Source organism: Onychomys torridus, chromosome 2 (genome assembly GCF_903995425.1).
Source record: "Onychomys torridus chromosome 2, mOncTor1.1, whole genome shotgun sequence".
NCBI classification, from domain to species: Eukaryota; Metazoa; Chordata; class Mammalia; order Rodentia; family Cricetidae; genus Onychomys; species Onychomys torridus.
In genome coordinates, this window is record NC_050444.1 from 146,784,925 (window position 1) to 146,802,442 (window position 17,518).

General features: G+C 47.9%; 1 protein-coding gene across 3 annotated transcripts in view; it reads right to left on the minus strand.

Annotated features, from left to right (window-relative positions):
• Positions 1-17,518, minus strand: part of Wdtc1 (WD and tetratricopeptide repeats 1) — a 51,521-nt gene that overhangs the window by 7,454 nt on the left and 26,549 nt on the right. For all 3 annotated transcript variants that reach the window (XM_036178443.1, XM_036178444.1, XM_036178445.1), the window contains 9 exons: positions 15,580-15,626; positions 15,060-15,171; positions 9,439-9,626; positions 6,817-6,999; positions 5,771-5,865; positions 5,001-5,116; positions 2,860-2,932; positions 2,251-2,362; positions 1,012-1,185 (listed from right to left, as the gene is read on the minus strand). In XM_036178443.1, the coding sequence (XP_036034336.1) occupies positions 1,012-1,185; positions 2,251-2,362; positions 2,860-2,932; positions 5,001-5,116; positions 5,771-5,865; positions 6,817-6,999; positions 9,439-9,626; positions 15,060-15,171; positions 15,580-15,626 (1,100 nt within the window). The remainder of the gene's footprint in view (positions 1-1,011; positions 1,186-2,250; positions 2,363-2,859; positions 2,933-5,000; positions 5,117-5,770; positions 5,866-6,816; positions 7,000-9,438; positions 9,627-15,059; positions 15,172-15,579; positions 15,627-17,518) is intronic.

A 17,518-nucleotide genomic window follows, 5' to 3' on the forward strand; every position in this document is an offset into this window, starting at 1 on the left:
ACGTAGCAGGAGCTCAGAAAACAAGCTGTGAATGAGGAAATCACCAACTTTTCTCAGCAAAAATTCTGACCCGAAGCAGAGCTCCCAGTCAGGTTGAGATGAGGGCTGCCACATCCTACCCAACCACTGGAACAGAGAGGAGACACACCTCAGACAGCCCCCAGTAGTCCCCTTCTGAATTTGGGTGCTACTTGATCCCTGGGGAAACTCCTGATGCTTAAGCTGACTTCTGCGTGTGTGGCGTCTTCCCCACCCCCACTCTGCTGACTTGGGTGGGTTTCTGAAGCTTCCCCCAGGCCTGCCTAGTTTCAGCCAGACGATGGCACACCAGCTGGCCTGTCTGTCTGGGCAGAGCTGACGGATGCCAGACGGAGCAGAAATGGCTGTGGGCCCAGCTCTATCCATCTCTAGTCTTGGCCCTGGCTGGGGGATGGGGGTCCGCCTGCCTGCTTGTCTGATGGTAACGCGGGCAGCACCGAGACCCTGGTGGTCTCTGTGGGGCTTCTTAGATCTGGACCTGCCCTTTTACCACCAGTCAGTGTATCCCAACATAATCTATACTTGACTTCAGATCTCTGAGGTCTAGTTTGTTCTTGGTCCAGTGAGTGGGTATAAGAACCCAGAAAACAAACACAGGGCCACTGAGCTGCAGAATCATTTTATGAAGGTACAAACTGAGTCCACCAAGCTTCTCAGCTGCATCTACCACGATTCCATTGTTCTTCAAGGCCCAGTTCTCTAGTAATTAGTATCAACAATTTCTCCAACCCTACTTCAGTCATACTTTGTACCAAAGCACTGTGTGCATTTCTTGTGAACAAGCACCTCTAAATCTCTTGGAACTTGAAATAAGGACCCAACTACCTCCAGCCTTAGAGGTGGAAAGGAGTGGCCTACGTTCAAGAAGCCCCAAGAGGGAGCAGGCTGCCGACGCCACCTTCTCTGGATGCCTTGGCGGTTTGGCTCCATGGCCCCCTTGTCCTGACCCAGGCCTTGCCAGTGCCCACTCACCACTTGCGCTTCATGTAGGCGGCAGCTCGGTTTCCATACAGCATGGCATTATGAGGGGCCTTCTGCACAGCCTTGCTGTAAAGCTGGATGGCCTGGGTCCACTGCTGGCAGGCAAAGGCTTCATTGGCTTGCTGCTTCACACGTTCCAGGTATGGGGGCAGCTCCACCTGGGGGCTAAGGAAAGAAGAGCCAGTCAGACCGGTTCAAGGTCAGCAGCACTACCCAAGGGCCATGTGCATGGCTTTGTGGATCCTAGGATCTCACTGACATCCAGAAGGCACTTTCACCTTGAGCTTGGGTTAGTATGTGTACAATTCCAAATACTGTGGGCCAGTAAAAGGGAGGCAGGAGTAAGGCCATCTGGACAGACATACGGCAATTCCTAATCAAATGCTTGGGCTCAGGTACCAGCCACTGGTGCTTTCTGCCTCCACACTGAATTAACCTTAGACCATCCTATTTCCTCCTGTGACTCCTTGGAGGGTGCAGATCTTCTCAGGGACGAGAAAATTCCCACATCTATGTATTTAAACCCAACAGAGAGGTGGGACAAGGTGAGGCAGGAACATGCTATGGGATGGGAAATAATGTAACAGGGAGGGCCATGTGGGTGGGAGAGAAAGCTCAATGTTAAGAGGCAGCTAGCCTCCAGACCCTTCCCCCAGTGACTGGTTCAGAAGGACAAGCTTCTTTTGTAGCCTCCTAGGTAGAAGCTGCCTTAGGAACACTAGCCGCTCTCTAAGAAGCCTCTCTGGACCAATCTCCACCATCTGGGATTCATACCTGGGTTCAAATCAGGAGAAAGGTAGGGCATGTGTGGTGTGGTGTGGTGTGGTGTGGTGTGGTGTGTGTGTGTGTGTGTGTGTGTGTGTGTGTGTGTGTGTGTGCGCGCGCGCGCGCGTATGCGCGCACAACATGTGCATGTTTTAAATTTTTGTTGAGATTTAGTTTTTTGTTATGGGCATTTAGCCTACATCAATGTCTGTGCACCATGCGTGTGCAGTGCCTGAGGCGGCCAGCAGAGGGCACGGGATCTCCTGAAAATGAAGCTACAGACAGTTGTAAGCTGCTATGTAGTTGTGGCAATGGAATTTGGGTCCTCTCCAAGAGCAGCCAGGACTCCTGACTGCTGAGCCATCTCTCCAGCTACCAGAAGAGATGCTCACAGGCCACATTTCTTCCTCCCATCCATAAGCTGTAACTAAGACATGGAAGGCCACAGAGATCAGCTGGCCTCACCTGATACATCCCTTGCTTTCTGGCAGCCGGAAACCATTGCTGTGAAGGTGTAGGCCATTAGACACGCCATTGGACACACCATTAGCAGTAGACATCTTGCCATTCTGGACTTCTGGCAGGATGAAAAGAAAGCACAGTGACAACTCGAAGAGGCTTCATTTCTCTGCATAGGATCTGATGGTTCCATTGTGAGACTATTCTCCCAGGTCAAACCCAGCCCCAGAAAACAAATCAGGACAGGCAATGGTGTAAAGAACAGCCCGCGCGCCCTCTGCTGGCTAAAGAGGACATAGCTTCTGTCGGACACTTCCCACAGCTGAGGTTCGGAGGGACTACATAAGCTGTAGCCCAAGAAAGAAATCTATGAACCAGGATGAAAAGGGGACTACTTCAAATTCCTAATCGCCAAGCATCTTCCTTAGAGGAGGGCTGCAAAGCCTTGGGCAGCTCTCTCTGAGCTCTTGTGATTTTCTGACAAGGTCACTGTGGAGACCTGCTCCTTTTAGAGTACATACACACAGCTCAGAGTAATGGGTAGGCTTCTCCACAGAGGTGACAGTACTCAGGACCCCACCCACCTCAGCACAGGCTCCCTAAGGGAGAACTTACCCACTGGGTGGCATTTTCTAGGCAAGAGGAAGGTGTATGGCCGTTGCTTGTAAGTCAGGTCAAACAAATACACCTGCAGTGGAGAAGAAACGGAGGCCAAGAGGTAAGGGTGTGGCTGAGGCACTGGCAAGAACTTGTCAGCTTTCAAGACCAGGGTCCTTAACCCACAGAGAGCACTAAGCATGGAACCACGGAGCTAGCCAGGCGTTCCCTGCAATGAACCATAAGCAGGAAACTCCCCCTAGCTTGAGTCTTGGGATAGTTGGGTGATGTACTCAAAGCCCTGGCTGGGATCTAGCCATTTACTGGGAGCACATCTTTAAATTAGGAAGGTCCTCAAAGGTCACAGATGGGAAAACTGAGGCCTCAGAGAAAAGCTACTACAAGTGCCACTGCCAATCACTTCTCTCAGTAAGTAAACATTATCTGTAGCTAATACTTACTGAGTGTCATCCAATGCTTATTTTGTTCCAGGATTCTGCTAAATGTTCTACATGGACTTGCTCCAGAAAGTTAACATGAAGAGCCTATTAATATCATCCTTTCTGCAGATGAAGAAATGTAGACTCAGAATTTCATACTTTACCAGGGTTGGAAAGGCGGAGGCAGCATGGCCAGGACTCAAGTCAGATCTGCTGTCCCTGACGCCTCTGCTAGGTCTCCAGTCATTCTCCTGCGCCTTCAGGCCAGGTGCTCGCCCATTCTCCAGCCTTCTCATTTGTATATCTACACCATGCTTTGTAATGACCATGGGTCACTGCCTCACTTCATGTCTGCTGTCAGCCTCAGGGTGCTCTGTATTTGCCTTTGTCCCCATCATGTTTATGATAATGCTAGTGCCACAGTGAGAGCAAGCTTGGTGACTGGAGATGAATTTCTACAAGGCATAGTACATATCTTGAGTTGACAGCACATAAGCAGGGGGTTCACACCTGGGCATCAGGGGGTTCGCACCTGGGCATTATCAAGTGACACTCTGGAAAGCTGGCCCTAGATCACAGCCTGGCTGAGCTGAGTCTCAAGGATTTCCTTCCAGAAAACAGCAGGAGAGGAAACTGAGGCTCAGGAAAAAACAGACAACTGCTTGAAGTCACTGTATACAGCTAGTAAGTAGCAGGTTAGCATCTGAGAATGGTCTGCCAACAGGAGATAGGTCTTAGTAGGAAACTGAAGCTGGCCTTGAAATTTCCTGCATCAGCCTCCTGAGGGAGGGCTGAGACCGCAGGTGCCACCACCCCTAGCCCAGCGCCATCTGTCACTTTCTCTCTCCTCCTCCCCCTCTCCTCTCTTCACACCCCCTCGACCTCCTCTGTCAGGGTTTCATGTATCTTAGGCTGGCCTAGAACTGGTTCAGTGTAACTAGGGATGACCTTTAACTCCTGACCCTCCAGTGTCTACCTCTTGTATACTAGGATTTGCAGGCATATATCACCATACCTAGTTTACCCAGTTTATGTGGTGCTAGGCAAGCACTCTATCAAGTGGCTAACACACCTAGCCCACCCATGGTCTGTCAATTTCAAAGTGTATGTTCTCTTTTGTCTTCTTTTTATTAAACTGTGAGTGCATGGTGTCCATGTGAATGACAGTGTGCACATGCCACAGTGCACGTGTGGAGGTCAGAGGCCAACTTTTTCCCTGTTTGTTTTCTGTAGCTCTGGTTAGCCTCAAACTCAAGATGTAGATCAGGCTGGTCTTAAATTCAGAGATCTGCCTGCTCTGTCTCCCAACTTCTGGGATTAAAGGTGTGTGTGCTACCACCTCCAGTCCCAGAAGATGACTTGAGGGTTGCTTCTCTCCTTCCACCTTGAGATCTGGGGACTGAACTCAGGTTGTCAGGCTTGCACAACAACAACTTTTTATTTTATTTTTATGTTATGTGCATCAGTGTGAGGGTGCCAGACCCCTAAGAACTGGAGTTAGAGACAGTTATGAGTGCCATGTGGATGCTGGGAATTGACCGTGTGTCGTCTGGAAGGGCAGCCAGTGCTCTTAACCACTGAGTCATCTCTCCAGCTCTGAACACTTTAACCTGAGGAACCATCTTCCTCATGGCAGACCAAATGAGGCAGACTGAAGCCTATATTCTTAACCAAAGTGTCACATCTACCCAGCTCATTAAGAAAGCGATGTCGGCCTACCTGCTCCCCTCCCATGTTGACCAGCAGCTCTGTGCCACTGGGGCTGAAGGCCACGTAAGTGGCAACCAGTACTCTCAGGCGGCTGTTATAGTCCGGCAGCTTCACTGGCAGGTGACCTGTCAGAAGAACACAACAGCCCTAGGATGAGACTTCCAGGCCTCCTTAAAGAGGCAGGGACAGGGTAAAGACAGCCAAATTGAAAATGCTAGCAATCAACTTCATCATGGAGGCAGGGATGAGCGTTGAGCACTCGGTACAAGCAATGGGCCAGCAGTTCATGCACGGTCCCTCACTTAGTCATTCTGTGTGTGACGGGTCTCGGCATGTATCCAGACTGGCTTCATAGTTACTAGCTATTCCAGATCAGTGTTGTGATTTTGTACCTCCTGCCTTAGCCTCTAGAGTTCGATGATGATAATGATGATGATGATGATTGTTTTTCGAGACAGGGTTTCTCTGTGTTATAGCTCTGGCTGTCCTGGAACTCACTCTGTAGACCAGGCTGGCCTCAAACTCAGAGATCTGCCTGCTTCTGCCTCCTGAATGCTGGGATTAAAGGTGTGCGTCCCCACTGTCTGGCAAATTCTGGGATTATAAGCCCATTTTACAAAGAAACTCACCAGGATTAAGTGACAACTAGCCAATGGCAAGTCAGGAGTAAAGTCCAGATCTGTCTAAGTCTAAAACCATTTTTGAATTTTTTTTTGTCTGCCCCCGCCCCATCCTCCAGAAAGAGCCGAGGTCTAGTTGAGAGCCAGGACGGGCCCTACCTGCCACATAGTACTGCGCTGCACCATCCGGAAGGGGCTTCTGCCGATCACAGAAGGTGTGCACACCTGCAGAAGGGCTCTGCTTCATGCTCTTTCTGAGGGAAGGAAAAGCAGACAGGTTAAAACTCTAGCTTTGTCCCTAGTCAGCTGGATAACACTCCACAGAGGACACCTAGGGTTCTGTTCCCAGAGCTACAAAAGGGATCTCTCTTCTTGCCATAAGCAACTCCAAAGGTTTGCTCTTTAGTTTTGTTTTTGTTTTTTCCGAGACAGGGTTTCTCTGTAGCTTTGCGTCTTTCCTGGATCTCGCTCTGTAGACCAGGCTGGCCTGGAACTCACAGATATCCACCTGGCTCTGCCTCCCGAGTGCTGGGATTAAAGGCATGCGCCACCACTGCCCGGCAGGTTTGCTCTTTAGATGGCTGTGGACATCTTCACCAGAGAAAGTGGTAGACCTTGCCTAGCACATAAAAGGCCCCATGTTAATCCTGGTACTACAATAATAAATAAAATTATACATACAAAATATCATATATGTAAGACTAACTCTGTGGTCAGGTATGGTGGTGGTGGCATGCGCCTTTCATCGCAGCACGTGGGAGGCAGAGTGCAAGCATATCTTTATGAATTCAAGGTCAGTCTGGTCTACACAGTGAGTTCAAGGCCAGCGAAGGTTACATAATAACTCAAAAAAACAAAAAACAAGGAAGAGGGAAAAATAAAAGACAAAAGACTAACTCTGGGGCTGCTGAAATGGCTCCACCTGCCAAGTCTGATGACCCGAACACAACCTCCAGGACCCACACAGTGGAATCAGAGAATTAACTCCCTAAAGGTCTTCTGACTTCTGCACATGCACCATGGCACTTGTGAAGCTAACCCGCCCCCCGCAAAACAGAGAAGCAAACGTAATTAAAAGGATGATGATGCTGTACAAATGCTAACAGTGACGTAACTATCAGGAGACAGTGAAGGGATTACAGGCAAATTACTAAGAGAAAGGACTGGAGTGTTCCCAGTGTCTCGCCCAAGGCTGTTGGTCGTACCTGTGGTTATGGATCATTCGAATGTCATAGAGTCTTACAAAGGGCCCACTGGCTCCTACTGCCAGACAGTTGTTGTCCTGGGGATTGACTGTGAGGCACTTGGCCTCCACCATTGGACCACAGTACTCCGTCAGGTCAATCAGCACCTCTGAGTGTTTGCTGTTCTCCCGAAGGTCATACTGGCTGTGAGAGAGGACGAAATTAGTGGCTAGAGTCTTTTTTTTTTTTTCCCTCTTTGAGACAGGGTTTCTCTGTGTAATAGTCCTAGCTGTCCTACTTGCTTTGTAGACCAGGCTAGCTTTGAACTCACAGAGATCTGCCTGCCTCTGTCTCCCAAGTGCTGGGATTAAAGGTGTGCGCCACCACTGCCTTAAGTAGAAAGCAGGAGAAAAGTCCTTGAATTGCAAGAGGAGGTGGTGTCTACTTCAAGCCACTTGCCTACAGTAGGCTTTGTCTTTTTTGAGACAGGGTCTCACTATGTAGCTCTAGCTATCCTGGAACTCACTGCGTAGACCAGGCTGGCTTCCAATTCAGAGACCTGACTGCCTCTGCCTCCCAAGTGCTGGGATTAAAGGGTGCACCACTACACCTGGCTTTATAGTGGGCTTAACACATTCTGATTTATCCTAAATTAATTCCTTCGGGTATATACTACAGTTCAGGTCTTATAAATGTCAGCATTACAGCTACTGTTATTCTACCATTGACTGCTAAAAATACTGAGGGATGTTGTGCTAATCATCCAATACTGTCCCTGAGTGTTTCATGTGCACTATTTAATTAAAAGACCACCAGCCCTGTACCACTAGAACACCAAGATTCTGAGAGATTAAATAAACTATAAAGTACAGAGCAGGAACAACCTGCTAAGATTATGGCACATAAACTATTCTGTTAGCTGGGTGTTATGGCACATGCTTGTAATCCTAGCATTCAGGAGGCTGAGGCAGGAGGATCGTGCGTTCAAGTCCTGAGTTTAAGAACAGACAGCCTGGAGTGCATAGGAAGATCTTGTTTTAAAAAGCAATCAACTAAACCAACAAAACCTTCCAAGCCCCCGAAAGACCTCCTTTGTTACGGTCTTCCTACTTTCTTCCAAGAAACAAGGGCTTACATGACAGTAAGAGAAAAGAGAAGGAATTCACCCAAGAGCCACCTATGGCCACCAAAGCCAGGACCAGCCCTGGCTGCATGGCTAAGGAAAAGCTCCAATGGCAACAGTGGCCACACACCCTGCTGCTCCAAAGGAACGTTTTTTGGTTGCCACTACACAGGAACCTCCGGAGTGGGGTGTGGCATCACCTATGGCTTGCCTGGCCGGATATCTCTAATGATTCGCACAGTTAACTTGTCCTCTAGGCCATCCTAACTGGAATGCTCTTCCTAAAATAGTCTGACATCATCCTTCTGCCACTTGATACCTGCAGCCTGAGTGCTACATTTATGGAACTCCACAGTCTGATTTTTAAGACCCAATTTCACATACCTCGTATTCCTCCGCTTTCTATGAGGGCCAATTATAACTACAGCCTTCCTCTCCACTCTCCCTGGGCTACGGCTTCAAGTATGCTAAGTGAGCCCTCTGCTACTGAGTCTGTAGGCCCAGCCTACAGTACAGCACCCTTTATCTTGTATGCTACTTACATCCCTGCCTATCACAGACCTCCTGGGGAGGGGGGGGCGAATCCACTCTGCCTCCTCTTGCTCATCCAAATCTTGCCTGTTGAAGGCACAGCTTACGATCATGCACTGCTAGGATGCCTCCACTCCCTGGGACTATGCCCAGTTCCTGGTCTCCTGGCTGGCCCTGATAGCAAGCAGGTCAGCAAGGCTTCCTGAACAGGCCATTGACCAAGGCTGTCTTTCAAGCACTGTGTTTTATATGTATGTTCTCAACTGTCATACTCAGATCAACAAAGGAGATATTATGACTATTCCTATTTTACAGATGAAGAAACTAAGTCAGAGGTAAAGTGGCCTTTACAGACTTGACACCGAGAGAACTGGGATTTGACCTGCCCTGTCTGGCTTCAAAGGCCTGCTTGTATCTACACTGTTATAAGTTTACACATTACTTAGAAGGTTCTCTACAGCCTCAAAGAGAAGACAAGGGAATGGAAGGGATGGTCAGTTCAAGCAAGGCTGTGACAGCAGAGCATGGTGGTGTGTACTTATAAATCTCTCTGCGTAGGAAGCATAGAGAGGGAGCCAGTGAGCCCAGGAGTTTGAAACCAGCCTGAATACCAGGAAGAGCACCTCTCCAAACAACAGAGCGGAGGCAGACTAAGAATGAACATGCTTGTCAATACCCGAGGAGCTGAGGAAAGATCTCCAGCCCAAGGGTAACCCGGCTACAAAGCAACATCTTGTCTAAACACCTAACTCTCCCCATGAAAAGGGGAGGTGGTGCTTTAGCTCAGTGGTAGAAAACTTATCTGGTATGCAAGGGGCCCTGGGTTTGACTCCCAGCACCCTAAATGGGAAAAAAAGGAAAGAAGGCCAATGGCACCATCTTTGTCTGAGAAGAGCAGAGGCAAATATATAACCACACAGGACCCTGAACCAGGGGAGACCCGCCTCCTCCCCACTGGAGGGAGAGGCAATTCACACAGAGACCCTTACCGGATAAGGCCATCCTCAGCAGCGCTCCAGAATGTGTTAGGCCACATGGGTGCTGTGGCGATGCGCTTCACCCGGTTTGTATGGTCTCCAAACATGTGGATCGTCTCCTTTACCGTCAGGTCATGGACATGTACCTTGGAGTCAGCTGCCCCCGTGATCAAGATTCGGTCTCCAGCATGAGGCAGGAACTGCTCAGAAGAAATTGCATGATTGGCAGGAGACAGGGTGGCTGTCTGAAGGAGACTGGCCTGGATGCCAGCATGACTTCTCATGTCACTTAAGAAAGTAAGTTTATCTATAAAGCTCACCAAAATAACTTTGGATGGCAATCAGCAGCCTATCAGCCTTCAAGGTTAAAATGAGATATTTTATTATACATACCTCATGTAGTCAGGGTAGTCATGACTTACACCAAGCTGCATTACCTAAGGGTCCCTTTCCTCTGCTTTTTCTCCAAGCAGATGCTGAGTGGATGATAATCCTCACTGTCATTAAGAATTTTCAAATACCAGACCACAGGGTAGCTACTTCATCTCGCTGATACTGAAAATAGTCTCATTCTAAATTGGAGGCTAGGAGTGAATCTCAGTGGTGAGTACCCACCTAGTATGTGTAAGAACCTAAGTCCAATCCCTAGCACAGACAAAGAAAAATACCTTGAAGGGTCATGGGCTAAGAGTATAGCTTACTGGCAGACACATGTGAAATGTGTGTGAAGTTCTGGTTCATTTCCAGCAAAAAGAAGTAAAGCAAGCAAATGAACAGAAACCACTGAGTACGTATGTATATATGTACATCTGTATATCCATCCATCCACACACCCATACATCTGTATATCCATCCATCCACACACCCAACCATTCTTGCACCCACACATCTGTCCATCCACAGGTCTATCCATCCAGATTTGGTACTGGAGACTGAACCAGGGCATGCTAAGATAGATAAGATACCCCAGTTTACAATGACTAATAAGCAAGCCAGGGATTAAGAAACAAAACTGAGGGCTGGAGAGATGGCTCAGTGGTTAAGAACACTGGCTGCTCTTCCAGAGGTCCTGAGTTCAATTCCCAGCAACCACATGGTGGCTCACAACCACTTGTAATGAGATCTGGACACATGCAGGCAGAATACTGTGCACATAGTATATAAATAAATCTTTAAATAAAAAAAAGAAAGAAAGAAACAAAACTGAAATAGTTCAGAATTGAAAAGAATGAGCCAGGAGTTTCAAGGGACTATGTGTTTAAAATGTCCAACTCTCATCTCTGGAAAAATTGGGGAATCAGGCAACAAAGATTAAAAACTATTCCTGTCTTGCCAGGCAGGGTGGTGCACGCCTTTAATCCCAGCACTCGGGAGGCAGAGCCAGGTAGATCTCTATGAGTTCCAGGATATAGTCAGGGCTGCACAGAGAAACAAACAAACAAAAACCCAAAGAAACAAACAAAACACAAAGCAACAGCAACAACAAAACCATCTGTCTTCTGACCTAGAGCTCTCTCACTTTGAAGAAATAAAAGATTGAAAATGCTCAGCACGCATCCCTTATAACAGCAACAGTAGAAAGAGTTCAGATGCTGGACAATGGGAAGGGCTGACCCCGGTAAAGATGACCACCATCGCCCCAGTGAAGTGAAGAACACAACACTCCAGATGACATTCGACAAAAACCAGTTACAAACATGGCCTCGGGGACACACTGGACACAGCTTTATCATCAAACTCCGAGGAGGAAGAGAGTGTTTGGGGTTGATGTTAGTTGAGTATGTTTTTTTCTCTCTGTGTCTGTCTGTGGCCCTCCCTCCTTCCCTGTGTGGGACAGACACTGACATGGAGAATGTTGGGCAAGTGTTCTACCACAGAGCTATATCCCAGCTCTCTTCTTCAGTTTTCAGTTTTTATTTGAAAGAGAAATAAAATTACACTTTTTCTGCTTTGCTACTTGCTCACTAGGAAAGTGGATGTATAAACTTATTTTTCGGGACGAGCAGCAATCCTTAATTCTGTCTGGAGACAGCACAGATCCCAGCCACAGCACAAATTAACAGGACAGACTTCACTGCGGCCACATCTGTAATGTACCATAGCTGCCACTGGGGGGAGCGCATGGGCGAAATGCTGTAAATGCAGATGGCCGTAGTTTGACTACCTCAGTCAAAAATGAGCCATTTCTCTGCCTTTCTTAAAAACAAAAACCTAGGGCTGGCAAGACTGCTCAGTGGGTAAAGACATTTACCATATAATCCTGGTGACTTGGGATTAATGCCAGGGACCCACAAGAAGGAAGGAGAGAACCAAGTCTATAAAGCTGTCCTCTGACTTCCACCCGCCTGCTGTAGCACCCACGCCCCTCTCCCATATCACATCCATAAACAAACAATAATTAATACACTTCTGAAAATCTATTTTTAAAATACCAAAAACCAAACCAAATCAAACCGCAGAAGAGGAGCCTAATGAGCAGTGTCTCCCTGGAGAACAGTAAGACCATTGTCAACATATAGTACGTGCTGGTCAGAACCACAAACCAAGCTGCAGCTGTGTTCTGCTTCTAGAAAAGTCACAGGAGTCCATCCACAGGAGGGAGAGAAAACGGGAAAGCACCAAGTTTAGGGGTGTAAGGTTTAGAACTCTCTACTCTAGCTATGATTTGGGGGCCTGTCACTGCTCCTGATATTAAATGGGGAAATGAGATCAGTGGGGCTTCTTATCTGTTGGTCACACATTTCAGGGCTGAAAAAACAGAATTTCAGGGCTGAAAAGGCCCTTCCCTCTTAGGTCATTTCAGATCCTTAAACCCGGCAGCCAAGAACTAGTGACAACCGGCCTCAGCGCAGACACTGACGTTGGGAGCATAACACAAAGGTCCTTGTGCTCACACATCACACATCGACAGAGAAATCAGGAATGCTAAGTATGCAGGATTGTCCTTCCAATGGGAAAGATCTAAAACCTGTTTTTCCATCTAGAAAGCTGGGAATCGGAAGTGATTAATAGCCTAGTAGTTCTGTGTTATCTGTTGGGCCAGGCCATATCAAGCTCCTACAACCAAGACCAAAAGTGGCTAGTAATCTAAATGACCCTTACAATCAGGGCTTCCCAAGCTCCCATAACCAGGACCAGAGAGACCTAATAGTCTAAGTGACCCTTACAATACTATAGAGCCAGAGGCTCCCCCAAACTCCCACTACCAGGACCAGAGGTGACTAACAGCCCAAATGACTTCTATGCTATCTGTATGACTGAGACCAGGCCGGACCCTTCCTTAGGCCCTTAAGCTAGTTAGTACAGGTAGTGTATCTCTAGACCTCTTCTTGGAAGAAATGACATGTACCCTGAGTTGAGCTTTGATGTAATGATGCTATGTAATTTGTGCATCTGGGATTGTTTTACATCAGGAAACTTTTTTTCCCCAAAATTATACTGTGTTTAAATTTGTTGGGAATAAATCACCTGGCATCAGGCTCTCAAAGTCTTGATCCAGGTTGATGAGGTCAATCTAAACCAGGTTCTCATCCTATGCTCGCTCTTTGTGGCTCATTTTCCTGCCTGGTACCTCCAGAGGCCCTCACCCTGGTACACATGCAGAAGGCTGTTCAACCTTTAGCCAGGCATGGTAGCAAATGGCTCTAATCCCAGAATGTAGAAGGCAGAGGCAGGTGGATCACTATGAGTTTGAGGGCAGTCTGGTCTAAAAGTGAGACTGTTTCAAAAAACAAATACAAACAGCTTCCTTCAAAGAGCTCCAAGCAGATAGCCCTTCCCTTCTCCAGGTCATTCTAAGGTGATTCTAAGGTCTCCTGGGTACTTGTAGATTTGTCCTCTAGGATCAAGACATTGCAAGTTTTGTAGACAGGGAAGAAAAGAATGCAGACTCATGCATGCTACAGCTCAGGGGAAGAGTGCTTGCTTAGCATCTGGGAAGCGCTGGGTTCCATCCCCAGCACCGTACCAACTATTCACCATAGAGTACTCAAAGAGGTGGAAGTGGAGGATCCGGATGTTCAAGGTCATCCTCAGCTACACAGCCAGAGTTTCAAGCCAGTTGGAATTACATGAGACTAGTCTCAAAGGAAAAAAAAGACAAACTTCATCCAGTCTCATGTTTCCATGTATCAGGGCTTCAAAGGTTCCTTCAATAGGCTCCTTCCCACCTCTTCTCAGCTGAACTCCCTTTCAAGGGCAAAGATTAACTTCCTATGACAAGGTAAAAGAGCTACAATCTATGCTAGAGTTTTAGTTTTAATTTATATGTAGGAATTTTTTTTTTTAAACCTGCATATCTGCCTTTGGGACCAGATCAAATGATCTGGAGTTACAGCCAATAGTTAGCCTCCATAAAGTACCGGGAAAGGAATTCTACTTCTACATGAGCAGCAAGTAACTCTCAACCACTGAGCTATCTCTCCAGGCTCTATTCTCTTTATTAAAAAACAACAAAATCCTAGCCAGGCAGTGGTGGCGCATGCCTTTAATCTCAGCACTGGGGAGGCAGAGGCAGGTGGATCTCTGTGAGTTTGAGGCTAGCCTGGTCTACAGAGCGAGTTCCCCGACAGCCAGGGCTACACAGAGAAACCCTGTCTTGGAAAACAAAAACAAAAACAAAAAATCTGGAACTCGCTCTGTAGACCAGGCTGGCCTTGAACTCAGAGCTCTGCCTGCCTCTGCCTTCCAAGTGCTGGATTACAGGAGTGTGCCACCATGCAAAGCTTAAAAAAATTATCAGCTGTTAAGTGTACTGGCTGCTCTTCCAGAGGACCCGGGTTCAATTCCCAGCACCCACATGGTGGTTCACAACCATCTCTAGTGGGAATCTGTTGCCATCTGCTGGCCATTTTGGGCACTGCACACATGAGGTGCACAAAAATACATGCAGATAAAACACCTATACACATAAAATATAAATTAAAATCTCTTCAAAAAATTTAAATGTGCGTGTGTATGTGTGTATCTACAAAAGCCAAAAGAGGGCATCAGAGAGCTGGAGTTACAGGAGGCTGTGTACTGCTCTACTTAGGGTGCTGGGAACTGTGTTCCCGGTCTTCAGAAAGAGCAGCGAGTGCCATCTCTCAGCCCTCCCTGCTCACCTGTCTAACTTATTCATTCATCTGTTCATGAATTTAGAAGATGCTCCTTAGCTGCTCTCTTTTATTAGAGGAAACAGGCTTAGAAAGGACAAAGGACTTGCCTACTCATACAACTTCCAGGAAGCATGCTCATATACATACAAATGGATTGAGAGACAGCAAGATGGTTCAGTGAGTGAAGGTGCTTGCCACCAAGCCTGATGATCTGAATGAGCACCAAGACTCACAGGGTGAAAGGCAAGAACTGACTCCTACCAGATTTCTTATGACCTCCACATGTACCAGGATACACACATACACCACAACACACATGTACCCCCACAAACAAATAAATAAAAATGTATTAAATATAAATGCATCTTGAGTTGGCCAGCTGGTTCTGAGAAGCACATAGAGAAGAGACAGGGTTCAAGCCTCACTATCTAATACTCAGGCCACAGCGCTATCTGCAAGACTATGATACATGGGGCACACTACACCAATATAACCATGCTCACAGCACAGTTCCACCCCATGGCTTGTCTTACTCACCTTGACAGAGAAGATATTTGCTGTGTGTCCTGTGTGCATGGAGAGTAGCTTCTTGTGATGCAGTGGGTCCCACACAATGGTGTGCTGGTCATCGGAACCAGAAGCCAGCAAGCTGTGGGCAGAGTTAGGAGCTCTGACTTCTCAAGTTCCCAGGTTGCCTCTTCCCTATCCCCATTCCCAGAGGATAGGGAGCTGGACCCACAGGACTCAAAGGACAGTAGATGTTGTAGAATTTAAGGTTAGCAGCTTGTGGCGGTGGCGCACGCCTGTAATCCCAGCACTCGGAAGGCAGAGGCAGGCAGATCTCTGAATTCCAGGCCAGCCTGGGCTACAAAGCGAGTTCCAGGAAAGGCGCAAAGCTACACAGAGAAACCCTGTCTCAAAACAAAACAAAACAAAACCAAAACAAACAAACAAGAACTCAGAGAGCAGTGGTCTATCTCCTTAGATGTACGAAAATGAGGACCCCCCCCCCCGACCTCCTTGACCCATTCTCTGGCCCCCTCTTGCTCATACTTACTCTCCTTTCTCATTCCACTCCAGACAGTTGACACATCCCGAGTGACCCTAGAGGAGGAAATAGAGGGTTAAGAAGAGAGCTGATTGGACAGCTCAACGCCAAGGAACAGGATTAAGCAAGCAAACCAGCTCTTCGGCATTTGTGAGGGGCATGTGAAGGCCGGAACTCTAACGCCCTGCATCTCGCAGCACATAAAGTTCCTCCACCTGCGGTCTCAGGTAACACTGGACCCGAGCTACAAAGGGCAGGTGTCATCGGAAACTCCTATGAGTAAGTAGAAACACAAAGCAAACCAGTTTCTGCCCTGTTCCTGGAAGGAAGGCATAGGTGCCGTTCCTTCAAGAGACAAGTTCAGGGATAGAACATCTGCAGCATCTTTGCAGTCCCGTGTTTTATTCTTTCTCCTCCATGATCACTCCTGAGTTAGACCCTAGAGATGAGAGCACAGCGGTAGACCGGGCTGGAGTATTTATCTTGAGGGAGATGGATCAGTGGCGAATAGCACTTACTGTTCTTGCAGAGAACCCAGGTTCGATTCCCAGCACCCACATGGTGGCGCACTACCACCCCTAACTCCATCCCAGGGATCTGGTGCCTTCTTCGGACCTCATGTGAGTACCAGGCACATGAAGGCAATCCACAGGAAATAAAACAATAAATCTCAAGAAAAACAGAAAGTGAGGCAGTCAACAGCAGGTGACGAATGTGAAAGCACATGTGAGCCAGGCGCCCACATTATCCTCACAGTGTGAGGGCGGACCCTGAGTCTCACAGCAGAGGAGAGGAAATGATTCGATCTTCTGTGCCTTCACCCTCCCTCTTCTCTAAGAACACCAAGGTTGCCACTCAGCTATCAGCTTCCTGCCTGAACTCAGACCAAGCGTCCTGGGAAGCACAAATCCATTTTCTCCACACAGTGAAGGGTTTGGGAAGTAGACCTAAACCTAACGCAGTATGTAGAAAATAGTGACTTTTATCTGGCCACAGCGGTCAGCTGAGAGATGAACATGGACCCAGAACCAGAGGTCAAGATGGAAACAGGTGATGGACGCTTCTAGAGAAAGATTCCCACTCTCAGGAGAGCTGGGGTCACAGGCGCCTTGCTCCTTGCAGGCCAGGGACGTGGCTGTGACTGACTCCTGAAACTGTTGTCCACATTTGCCACCTTGAGGGAAAGTAGCCTGAGGTGAAATCTACACCAGAAGTGAGCTCAGCCCACAGTCTAACCTGGAGCCAGACCAACAAAGCCTGACACCTACTTCCTCTGCCTTAGCTCATTTTTATGAAAGACAGTTAAATCTGGACTGTTACCCGTGGTCCAGAGCATCCAAACCAGTGATTCCAACCTGTTCTTCAGGAATCACTGAGCAGGGCCTTCCTTCAAGATGCCCCGCCCATCTTGTGAAGGAGGGAGGGAGGACTACCTTCCCTGCAGGCTCCTACTGGCATCCTACATCATGGCTCTGCAGCTCTGGGACTGTTTTCGTCCTCAAAAGCAGGCTTTGTGGATTAGTCTGCATCTCCAAGGCCAGCCACAGTACCTAGCAGGTATCTGCTGCTTAAATGACCAAGTAAGTCCAGGGACACATCTAAAGCCCAGCTGTCCAGTCAGAAACATCTATTCTCTGTCTTTCTTCTCTGGGTTGGAACTCATTCAGGAACTCATCCCATTCACAAAACCACCGTCTGCTCAAGCCCTGCCAGGTCACCTGCTGACCTAGGCCTCTCGCCTTCTCATACACTTGGTTGCAACCCCACATGTCATATCTGGGTCACAATCATTTCTATCCTTGTGCCTGAGGTCACAGCTTCACCATGGAAGCTCCCAGAACACCCAGGGCCTTGAATGACTGCCACTCAGTGAGGGCAGAGCTGCGCATTTGTGGTAGGCAGAATAGTGGCCTCTTACTCATGTCCTCCCATAATTCTGAAACCTGCA